This window comes from Callospermophilus lateralis, chromosome 7 (genome assembly GCF_048772815.1).
Source record: "Callospermophilus lateralis isolate mCalLat2 chromosome 7, mCalLat2.hap1, whole genome shotgun sequence".
Lineage (NCBI taxonomy): Eukaryota > Metazoa > Chordata > Mammalia > Rodentia > Sciuridae > Callospermophilus > Callospermophilus lateralis.
Window position 1 is genome coordinate 55,055,847 of NC_135311.1, and position 12,644 is coordinate 55,068,490.

The 12,644-nt window shown below is 37.8% G+C and overlaps 1 protein-coding gene across 1 annotated transcript in view; it reads right to left on the minus strand.

Moving 5' to 3' along the window:
• LOC143404281 (PRAME family member 12-like) overlaps positions 1-7,270 on the minus strand; it is a 29,260-nt gene extending 21,990 nt beyond the window's left edge. Inside the window, exon 1 of the mRNA XM_076862510.1 lies at positions 7,173-7,270. Within this exon, the coding sequence (XP_076718625.1) occupies positions 7,173-7,270 (98 nt within the window). The remainder of the gene's footprint in view (positions 1-7,172) is intronic.
• Between the last annotated feature and the right edge of the window lie 5,374 nt (positions 7,271-12,644).

Below are 12,644 nucleotides of genomic sequence, written 5' to 3' on the forward strand. Positions count from 1 at the left end.
GGGAAGAGAGCCTAGACAAAAAACCACCAAGAGCCAGGCATACTGACCCACACCTCTAATTTCAACAACTCAGGAGGTTGAGACAGGAGAATTGTGAGTTTGAGGTCAGCCTGGGCAGCTTAGCAAGCCCATGCCTCAACATAAAAAATGAAAAGGACTGGGCATGGAGCTCAGTGGAAGAGCACTCGCCTAGTGATCCTGGGTTTCATCCCCTGTACTGAGACAGGAAGGAAGGAAGGAAAGAAAGATAGACCTGAGTGAACACCAGGAGTAAAGAGTAGGCTCTTAGGAACATGAGAGATAGAAATAGGACCAAAGGCATCTGTCCCTGTCTCCATGGTAGCTGTCACCTGGAGCCTTTTGGTTCTTCCTAAAGTGGGGTATTTCCCAGTCTGCATCAACCATAATCAATTTCTATGTCCCTTGAGCCCATAAGGGAATTCTCTGTAGCATAATGAAAGGTGAGAGTTTGAGTAAAAGCCAATCAGGAACTGGGGAGCATCAGAGTTAAAAAGTTGAACACGTTCATGCAACCTGTCAGACACAAGTGCCTATGGGAAAATGCAAAAGGGATCTTTGTTGGTGTCTGTGTTGGTGTTGCAGCTCCAGGGATTGAATGCAAGGGTGCTGTCCCCTGAGCTACACCCCCAGCCATATTTATTTACTTATTTATCTGACCTATTTATTTATTTATTTATTTATTTATTTTACCTTCAGTAAAATTTTATTCTAATTCTTTGAAAATTGACAAACCATATCATATTGTAAAACTCAAATCACCAAAACATTCTTTCCCGTTCCCCATATCTCCACTCTCTATTGTCTCAGTTAAATGACAGACTCAATAATAAACCTCAACTAACTAGAACTATCTTTAAGTATCTACCTGTTTATTTACTTATTCTCATTAAGTGTATATGACAGCAGAATTCATTTTGATTCATTGTACACAATTGCAGCACAACTTTTTATTTCTCTGGTGTACACAATGTATGTTGCAGTCATATATGTCCCCAGTCCCTTTTAAAATTTGAGATAGCCCTGGATATGTTGCCAAGGCTGGCCTGGAACTTGTGATCCTCCTGCCTCAGCCACCTGAGTTGCTGGGATTTCAAGTGTGCACCACCAAACACATATAGTTGCTTTTTTTGTGTTTGTTGGTTTGGGCTGTGCCTTTTTCTTAAGTGTGTAGCAGAAATTACACACGTTCATGTCACTTATGTTTGCAGTTGAAGCATGCTTAGGATTATTTTTAAGACATAAATGGGATTTCTTTGATGAGAAATGTTTGAAGCCCAGCCTTCAAATTTGACATGTCTTTAACTCCTTCTTGTTTTGAGGCATCTCTTGAGGCAGCTGAGAAAGAGGGTTGAAATGGCAAGGTGTCACTCTCGGCTGCCACCTTTGACTTGGTGCTTGGGACTAGAGACAGGTAGATGTTTCTGCCACCCAAGTAACAATAAAGTGGCTCTCCAAAAACTGACTTTAGAAGGGACAGAAACTGCAGGACCCCAAGTTAAGTCCAGACCATCCAGGAGGCAAAGAAAGACAGGGTTTCAGAGGCTGCATAAGTTGCTTTGAAACCATTATCATTGGCTGCAAGGATTCAGTAACAAGGGTGGCCTTGGTCCAGGATGACAGGGACCTGCTGCATGGGTCTCTTCTCAGAAAAAAAAAATAATTTTGAGCAGGACACAGTGGTGCATGTCTATAATCTCAAATACTTGGGAGGCAGAGGCAGGAGGATTGCAAGTTCAAAGTCAGCCTGAGCAAATTAGTAGGCCCTAAGATTTTGCACAAGGCTGTGGTTACATGAGTCTTTTGTGAAGGCTCTTGTTAGCAGGCAGTTGTGGTCCAGGATGCCCAATTCCTAACACCCTGCCAGCCCTGTTGTGTTGGAGTGGTGTCATTTGATGGACAACTTTCACCATTAGTTTCACCTGTAAGTACACTGGATTTCAGTGTACTTAGCAAGGACACAACCAGTGTTGGTTTTCTTGAGTTGTCTGAAACTGATGGCAGTTGTTTGGAGTGCATGTGGTTATAGGAAAGTATTTAAAACTTTTTAAAACCAGGGAAGAAGCATGGGAACTATCAAAGGACCACTGGCCAGTGGCCTAGGGATAGGTATGCTCATCTTGCTTTCTTGCTTAATTATTTATTTTTCATACCAAAGATGAACCCAGGGGCACTATACCACTGAATGCCAAAAGTTCTGTACTTGACCCTGATGACAATTCAATAACAAGAACACAGTTTTGAGAAAAAGAAAAAAAGAATGTTTATTACTTTGCTTACAAAAGAGGAACACAGGGGACTCCTGTCCCAAAGATTGTGATTCTGCCCATCAGCAGGAACAGGTTGTTTTTAAAGAGGTGTTTAGAGAAAATTAGATTAGAGAGAAATCAGGAAGGAGATCAGGGAAACGAAGATCAGGAAGGAGAAGGTTAGGGAGAAGATTTGGGAAAAAGAAACAAAATGTGTAAGTTTCAAAGCCACAGAGATATAGTCAAAGCATCAAGGGAACCCCTGTTACGCACTGAACCACATCCACAAACCCCATATTTTGGAGGAACTGGGAGTTGAACGCAGGGTTGTTGAACCACTGAGCCACATTCCCAGCCCTTTTCATGTTTTAATTTCAGGCAGTGTCTCACTAACTTGCCTAGGCTGTCCTTGAACTTGCAATCCTCCTGCCTCAGCTCCTGAGTTGCTGGACTTTGGGTGTGTGCCACCATGTCCACTACAATCCACATTTTTAAAATTGTGTTCAGTAAAAGATCAAAATACCAGAAATCACTTTTTCTTTCTTTTTTTTTTTTTGGTACCAGGTGATGAACCCAGAGACAGTGAACCGCTGAGTCACATTTCCAGCCTTTTTTTCCCTTTCTTTCTTTTTATTCAATAAATACAACCTTAAGGAAAAGAATAGTTTAATTATAGAGGATGTTAGGTAATTAGGCCTTTCCTATTATTCAGTCCCCTGAGTTATGAAGCTTATTGCTTTGAGGTAAGATAAAACATTGGACTGATCCATTGAAAAATTAATAGAGACACAACTCCCTGAATTACTGAAACCTAGGCATCAAATGAACTTTACCAGCTTCATTCTTACTAACTTATTTCTCAGAAATGCCCTTAGTGGCCCCAGAGGTGTAGGTCTCTCTGAGGTGACACCAAGCAGATGTCATAGCTGCGGTGCTTCTAATTCTCAAGGCTGCTTCTCCTGGTTCTTTGGTCGTATTATTTGTTTGCTTCTGCCTCTGCTCACACTTTTGTGCTACTGCATCTCTCATCTGGGCTCTGAGGCTGTAGGGTCTGCATCCTTGGACTCAATCAGCCTTGGATTGAACATGGTTGAAGATGAGTGTATCTATGCTGAATGTGTAGAGACTTTTTCTTGTCATTATTTTCTAAACAGCATTGTGTAAACCGCTATGAATTATTCCCATTGTATGAGGTGATTTGAAGCACACAGGAGCATGTACATAGGTTATGTCCATATCAGGAGGAACCCCCAGGCAGTTACAAAGCATGGGAATTCTTTGGCGTGTTCCCCAACAACCAATGGGTCATTGAAGAAATCAAAATGAAAGTGTAAAATGTCTGCAGACTAATGAACAGGGCCACACAAGATATTCAAACCTGTGGATACAGCAAAAGTAATTCTAAGTGAGAAGTTTCCAGCAAGAAATATCTATATTAGGAAAAAATCTCAAATAAATGGCCCAATACTGCATGTCAAGGGATTGGAAAAAATAAGCATTGATTATGCCCCCAATTAGTAAAATTGGAAGAAAATATAAATTAATTAAAGTTTTCAAGTAGCTTTATTCCAGACATGTGTCACTCCAACCAGATTTTTATACTTGTTATTGTCTTGGGGACCAGGCATTGCACCCAAGGGTGCTTTGCCACTGAGCCACACCCTCAGGGAGGATTTTGAGACAGGGTCTTGCAACCTTGCTTAAAGCCTCACTAAATTGATGAGGCTGCCTTTGAACTCACCATTCTTCTGTCTCAGCTCCTGAACTTTTGGAACTATAGCTGAGCATCACCAATCTGGCTTTTGCAGTTGTTTTTGGAAAAGAATCTTTCAGGACATCAATTTTACATACCTGTCCAGGCCAATTAAAGAATGCATTCCATTGTTTTCATGTGGATTCTGGTTCTTTGTTTTCAAATATTTCTAACAGATAGACAGCTCTATTCCAATTAAACCTTCCCAATATGGTCACATCATTTTTAGAATTATTTGTTTACTTATTTCTGTGATGTCTTGGATGGAACCCAGGCCCTTCCACATGCTAGTCAAGTGCTCTACCACTGAGTGATTCCCCAGATCCCTGAATTAGTTTTGATGAAGTTCACTCATTTCTCTAGAAAAGCATGGGCTCTGTGTTCCTAGATTGTACAGGTGAAATTGGCCAGTGTTCCAGAAGTGGTTCTATGCTGTTTTTATCCAGATTCACAAAGGACTCTGCATCTTTCAGTAGCTGCTCCAAGTGTCATAGTTAAAGCATCATCCTGGGGTTTCATAGATTGACTTCTTGATCACTCATGTATAATTGAATCAAGCCTTTATTTAAGCACACAGATGGAGACTGACCACAACATAAAGCTGTTCCCCTGATCAGCCCCAAACAATTGCAAGGGTGCTCCTTATATCAGTTAAAGTCAAATATATATATATTTGAGAGAGAGAGAGAGAGAGAGAGAGAGAGAGAGAGAGAGAGAGAGAGAAAGAGAGAGAGATGAATAGATGGATATAGATGCCTAAAAATTATTTATTTTTTTTCAAAAATGTAGTTTGAATATGTTTCTTCCTTACAAGAGCATATTTTCTAATTTCAACCTAAATCTGATTATCCTCCTGCATTTCTTAAATTTTCTTGAAGTACCACCATCCTATCTATCAGGGAGGCTTTTAATACTAAAGTCTTTTTTAAAAAATTCTTCCCTTATTTCATCACCATATGCACTCAGTTGCCAGGTTCTGTTGGTTGTAGCTTTGCAATAACCTCTCGAGTGCACTCCTCTCCAATCCCCTAACTCGAGAGATTACCTGCCCTCCTGTGATAACTACTCCTACAATTTTTCCCTGCATTTAGCCTCTCCCTATCTCAAGGCAAAAAGATTGATTTCTGTCAAATCAATCCTTTAATGAACAACTATGATTTTTCATTCCCTTCTCAAATGTCTTACAAACTGCAAAACAAAATCTAGATGCTCCTCTCTAGCATTTAAAACCAGAATATAACCATGATTTACCCTCAACCAGTGATCCACATCCCCAGCCCTATTTTGTATATTTTTTATTTAAAGACAGAAGTTTCATGGAGTTGATTAACATCTTTCTGTTGCTGAGGCTCACTTTGATCCTCCTGTCTCTTCCTCCCAAGCTGCTGGGATTACAGGTGTGTACCACCAAGCACAGCTGGTTTTTTTGTTTTGTTTTTAGTTGTAGATGGACATAATACATTAATTAATTTATTTATTTTTATGTGGAGCTGAGGATGAAACCCAAGGCCTCCCAAGTGTGAGGTGAGCACTCTACCACTGAATTACAAACCCAACACTGTGCCTGGCTTTTGTGCATAGTTTTTTTAAAAACATTTTTAGTTGTAGCTGTACAGAATACTTTCTCTATTTATTTAATTTTTTGTGGTGCTGAGGATTGAACCCAGTGCCTCACATGTGCAAGGCTAGCCCAGCCCATGTGTGTAATTTTTAATGGACATTTCACAGAAAAGCAGGGAGCTAAAACTCCAAACCTCTGTTCCTGCATTCTGATGAAAGAAAATTTAAAGTCAGGCAACGAAAGCCATGCAAGAGAACTTGATTATAAGTAAATGTAAAGAGAAAGTGAGGTGAAAGTAAAGTAAAATCCAAATGAGGCTTAAGCAAAGAGCCCTGTCAAGAGAGACAATGAGCTGTCTCCCAGCAGAGAATGACAAAGGAGACAATGCTGTCTCCAGGTTCATTACTGTGTGCTGTTTACCAGGAGAACTGGGACTGCCTTCTGCATTCTTTGCCAATCAGGTGTTCAACTCCTTCTTCACCTCAGGAAGTGAAGTTTTGACCTTTACTGTCCTCTCTGGAGCTGTCATGGTGGCCATCCTTTTGGGCGGTGAGGGGTGTTCATCTAATAGTCAATCCCATGTTAATGTGGGTACTGGAGTCAATAGCCAGTTAGAAGTTACCTTAGTGCACCTGAGCTACTAAAAAAGCCTTCTTTCCCACACTGATGGAAACCCCTGTAGCCATAATTCCTAGACTCACACCAGTCTTAATGGACCCTGTCAAGAGTTAATCCTTTTCTCTTGATGTGTGTTCTCATTAGTGCCTTTGCTTCTATTTATTTTCTATAAATGAACTACCATACTTTGCTTTCTCATCTACTTTGGAAGTAGTTTAAAGAACACTTGTGACATTGCCATGCATTTCACTACTCATTGCTAGCTACTGCCTAACAGACAGATATGCAGAACTATTCTACTTTCTTTATTATTAGCATGAAGCAACACTCCTAATTTAGCCCTACCTTGTTGAAATAACACTTGAAACACCATCAATTCTAAATATGTCCCAAGTGAACATAGCACCTGGTAGTAACCATTTCCTGAAAAATAAAGTCTTTGTTTCACTATGAACTTTTTAGATCACCCTTAAGACATTATCAGATTTATTCTTATTTTGTTTTGTTTGTTTTTTCCTGTGTGTGCCTAGCAAAGTCTTGGTATTAAAACAAAACAAAACAATACTTCACTAAATATTGAAAGAATGAATGAATTAATTAATTAATTAGTCATCCACATAATCAATCAATGAAATGAGTGTGCACTTAGTACTTGTTTCCTACTATCTCCATATTAAGAAATAGAGCCAATAAAGAGCTTGGTTCCTACTATCTCTGTATTATAAAATAAAGCCAATAAAGAGCACCACAGATAATGGTAAATACTTGCTAAGTTTAATTCATGCAATTTTAGAGCCAAAGAGAACCTTAGAAATGAGTTATTTATAATTATAATTAATTATAATTCCAGTTATTTCTCTCCCTTCTATGAGTACATAGTGCTTTCGAATCTGTATTAGCAAAAACATTTAGTTTTTCTCCCTCCTTGAGGGCAAAGACATTATAATGACCAGTGTCCTTGCCTTCACCTCACCTGTTCACCTGTTGCTTGGGGGATTGTAGGCACTCATGAGCTTTCTGAGTGATGGTGTGAGAGTGCATGTAGCCCTCTGTTGTCCAATAAGCAGCCATTAGCTACATGAGGCTAATTAATTAATTAGAATTAAATAAAATTTAAAATATATCCTTTGACACACCAGCCTCATTTCAAGTGTTCTGTCATCATATGTGGCTAGCGACTACCACATAAGCAGAGAACAATCCCTTCATTGTAGAAAGTTCTATTGGCCAATGCTGGTCTAGACTATTTCCCTCAATTTGCAGAACTGAATGAGCTCAGGGAAGTTGTCACTTGCACAAAACCAAGCTATTAGGAGCAGAACTTGGAGTAAAACTAGAAACTCCTAAATCAAATCCATTGTTGTTAAGTTATAGATGATTCATTGCAGAATTCCAATTATGTGTAACCTTATCTTAGAGTTCCAGTGATATTATATGAAACATGGTCTTTGTCTTACGATTGCTATAGAAGTTATTTGTATTTTAATTATCAATTTGCATGTTTTATAAAAAATATACAGCAGGTACAAAATGTATCTAGGAGTTCTGTACTTCTGGTGTATGAGAAAAAAAAATGATGCTAACTTTCAAAATGCTTTCAATGTGTTTAGCAAAACAAAATATTAAAATATTATGGGTTTGTGCCAATTTAGTTAGAAAAATTGATTCATAGAATAGGCTCTGGTTTTAAAGGGTGCTTTTATTTTGGTTTCTTTTAATGCAGTTCTAGATTTACTGATTTGTAAAAATTGACTGGATCTTAAACAACAAATGAATACAGTTTGTTATGACTTAAAATTCAAAGTTGGTTTTAATTTGAAAAGATTTTTTTTCTGCTTTTATAGGGAGCATTACTGTTTTTTTCATTTCTTTTAGAGAAAAGGTCTCATTTTCTACAACTTCCATGATGTGTTTTTTTAAGAAATTAGTGTTTAGTGTTCTCTAGAAAAAGAGAAATCCAGTTCAGCCTGATAGGACCGGAATAATTATAAAGAGGTGACAAAGCCACTGTTCCTGATCATTCCTCTGGCTTCCCTAACAGTACACTATCAAGAAGTCTAGGAAAGGAAGGATCAAGTAAGAATTTGGAGATCCCCTTCAGGCTATCCCCTAGAGAGGACTTAGAGCTCTCACTGTTGCTCAGCTGAAGATCACTCTTGATCCACTCAAGTTATGTCCTAACTAAAAAAAAGTTATTGAAAAAGCATTCTCATTTATTTTTCTCTTTTCATTTTTTCATTTGAGCTTTCTACTTATACACAGCCATTGAGTTCACCCCAACAAATTCATGGTATTTTGTTTTGGTTTTAATTCTAGGAATTGAACCCAGAGGCACTTGACCATGGAGCTACATCCCCAACCCTTTTTTATTTTTTATTTTGATCTCCTAAGTTGCTTAGGGCCTTACTAAGTTTTCCAGGCTGGCCTCTAACTTGTGATCCTCCTGCCTCAGTCTTCTAAGTTGCTGGGATTACAGGTGTGCACCCTCACATCTGGCTAAACATTATAGTTTCTGATAGAAAATTCTACAATCTAATATTTGTTATTAAAAACTACAAAGGAAATTTTTCATCTTTCCATAGAAATGTGAACATGGGTCAAACAAAAAGAACTAGTGATGAAAGATATCAAGTTTAGCATTAAAAGATAATTCAGAAATATTCTATATTTGAAAGCCTTTATTCTTCAATCAGGTCAACTAGTATTAAAGATGATTATGTATCAGTTCTTAGGGATCAATAATATCTATTCAACCACAATACCAAAGAAAAATGTGTGTTTACCACCACATTTCTTTGGAAGTGAACTTTTTAAAAACTTTTTTTAGATGTTGATAGACCTTTATTTTATTCATTTATTTATATATGGTGCTAAGAATTGAACCGAGTGCCTCACACATGCTAGGCAAGCACTCTATCACTGAGCCACAACTCCAACCCAGGAAGTGAATTAAAAAAAAAACTTTTTCTTGGCTAGGAATGTAATTTTTTGAGGTCCTATGTGTTTTTTAAATCTCTCTCTCTCTCTCTCTCTCTCTCTCTCTCTCTCTCTCTCTCTCTCCTCTCCCACACACAAATTTTATAGACTTCCAATAGGGAACAAGGCTGATAGAGCCTTTTCCATCTACAACACCTGGCTTCAAAGGTCATTCTTGACACTAATATCCAGCCATCAGATGGAAAGAAGAATGACAGGATCACACCCAGGAGTTCTTCATGAACCAGGCTTGAAAGTTGCACATATTTTGTTGACTGACATTTTCTTGCAACTACATATAATTACTAGGAATAGTTTAAGTAAAAAATATCAGCTTTGGGAGTTGAAGGTGTTTGCTAAGAAGTTTATAACTTCGTTTTTTGTTTACAAGACCAAGGTAATATTTACACTATTAGGGCTCTTCATTTGAGGAGTTTGTTTTGAATTAAGCTGGCAGTTGGTAGAATAAGGAGGATGGTGGTGAAGTATAAGACTGATGCTAGTTGACCAATAATAATGAATGGGTTACTGTAAATAGGTCAGCTACCAGGATTCAGAATATACACTGTCTCAATGGTAGAAACATCATGCTACTTTGTTTAGATATATGGAGTATAGAAAAGAATATAAGAATTAGGATAGAAAAAACTAAAGCCAATATGCCTCCTAGTTTATTAGAAATAGATTGGAGGATGGCATAGGTAAATAGAAAGTATCATTCTGGTTTTATGTGAGGGGTTGTTTAAAGGGTTAGCAGATGTGTAATAATCTGGGTCTCCTGGAAGGTCTGGTGAGAATAAGACAAGGATTATTAGGACTAGGATAAGGAGAAGGATCCCAAGGATGTCTTTGATAATACAGTATGGGTGAAAAGGGATTTTATCTGAGTCAGAGATAAGGCCAGAAGGATTGTTTGACCCTGTCTCATGGAGGAAAAGAAGGTGATTATTACTAGTGCTGTGATAATAAATGGTAGTACAAAGTGAAATGCAAAGAATCGTGTTAAAGTAGCTATGTCAACTGAGAACCCTCCTCAAATTCATTCGACGAGGGTGGTTACAATTTAGGGGATAGCAGATAGAAGATTTGTAATTATGGTTGCCTCTCAGAATGATATTTGGCCTCAGGGAAGAACATAGCCTATTAATGCTGTGGCTATTACAGCTAAGAGAAGAATAACTCATGTTTCATGTTTCAAAGTAGGTGTAGGAAACATAGTACAACCCTCAGTCTATGTGAAGAAAGAGACAGATAAGGAATATTGAGGCGCCATTAGCATGTATATAATAAATGAGTCAACCATAATTAATGTCTCCACAAATGTGAGTGACAGATGAGAAGGCTGTTACGGTGTCTGATGTGTAGTGTATTGCTAGAAATAGCCCCGTAAGTATTTGGATAGCTAGGCAGAGCCTAATAGGGAACCAAAGTTTCATCATGTGGAAATATTAGAGGGTGCAGGTAAGTCGATAAAGGAGTGGTTGACGATTTTAATTAAGGGATGAGTTTTGCGGAGGTTTATCATTAATGTTTTTATAGTTGAAAAACAATGATGATTTTTCATGTCATTGTTCATGGTTACATTCCATGTAAAAATAATGACATACATTACATATTTATTAAGTATACTTTTTGTTTTAGGTTTTGTAGGATTTTCCTCAAAGCCGTCTCCTATTTATGGTAGATTAGTGTTAATTGTTAGTGGAGGAATTGGGTGTGAGGTTGTATTATATTTTGGAGGGTCTTTTATAGTTTTGATAGTATTTTTAATTTATTTAGGAGATATATTAGTGGTATTTGGTTATACTACAGCTATAGGAATGGAAGAATATCCTGAGACATGGGGGTCAAGTGTAGTAATTTGGGGTGTACTGTTGTTATGATTTTTAATGGAGTTTTTGATTGTTATGTTAATGGTATTGTATAATGAGGTAGAGATTGTAATTGAATTTAAGAATTCTGAGAATTGAATGATGTTTTAGGGGGAATGAGTTAGGGTTGATTTCTGAGGATTTAATGGGGGTGGCAGTTATGTATAGTTATGGGAGTTGATTGATGGTTGTAGCAGGTTGATCATTATTTGTTAGTATTTTTATTGTAATTGAAATTATGCATGGAAATAGAGTACAGTGATAATCGCTAGTAGTGTTGAGATTAGGAAAGATAGGAAATGCAATTTGATGAGACCCTTTTGATTTGAGGTTTTAACAGAGGCCGTTGTGTGAAGGTTGGCAATGAGTTTGAGGATGGCTTTTTCTCATCAGACTAGGTCTAGCAAGGTTGATGAGAGTTTTTGACTCATAACAAGGTTAAGGTAGGGAACTGAGCGGTGAATAATAGTAGGGAAATAGCCTAATAGTTTGTAAAACTTTGATGTGCTTGAGTACATTTTAGTTTTAAGATAGAGGGTTATTAATTTAGTTCCATAGCAATTATAAATCCTAGAATGGTGATTAGTAGTGCTGAGATTTTTAGATACATAGGAATGGTTAGTACTGGAACATTTATAGGTGGGATGTTGTAGGAAAGGATAAATCCTGCAAAGATACTGCTGATTAGAAAGCATTTAATTGAATTAAGTAGCTGGGGGTTGTTTTTATTGATAGAGATTAGTGTTGAAAATCGAGGCTGTCCTTTAATATCATAGAAGATAATTCGTGTACTATAGACAATAGTTAGGGAAGTGGCGTGTGATAGTAAGGGCTCAGGCATTGGTGGTATATGATGTGTTTGCAGACTCAATAATTAGGTCTTTGAAATAAAAGCCAGTTAGATAAGGGATCCCTGTTAGTGCTAGGCTTCCAATAATGAGTGAGGATGGGGTGAATGGAAGGGCTTTGAATAGGCCTCCTGTTTTTCAAATATCTTGTTCATCATTTAGGTTATGAATTGATTGACCCAGAACATATAAATAGTATGGCTTTGAAGACTGCATGGGTGCAGATGTGGAGAAATGCTAAGTGGGGTTGGTTAATTCTAATAGTGACTATTATTAATCCTAGTTGGCTTGAGGTAGAAAATGCAATAATTTTCTTAATATCATTTTGGGTGAGGGCACAGATGGCAGTGAATAAAGTGGTAATGGCTCCCAGGCAGAGAGTAAGTGTTTGGATAGTCTTACTATGTTCTATTAGGGGATAAAAACAAATAAGGAGAAATACTCCTGCTACTACTCTAGTGCTGGACTGGATTAGAGCTGATTAGGGAGTAGGGCCTTCCATGGCAGAGGGCAATCAGGGGGTGTAGGCCAAATTGGGTGGATTTTCCTGTTGCTGCTAAGAGTAAGCCTAGGAGGGGAAGTAGAGATACATCTATTATGAAGAGTTGTTTAGTTCTCATGAGTTTGAGTTGAGTAGAAATCATGCTATGGCTGAAACAAATCCAATGTCACCAATTCGGTTGTATAGAATAGCTTGGAGAGCTGCTGTATTAGCATCTGTACAATCATATCATCAACCAATATGTAAGA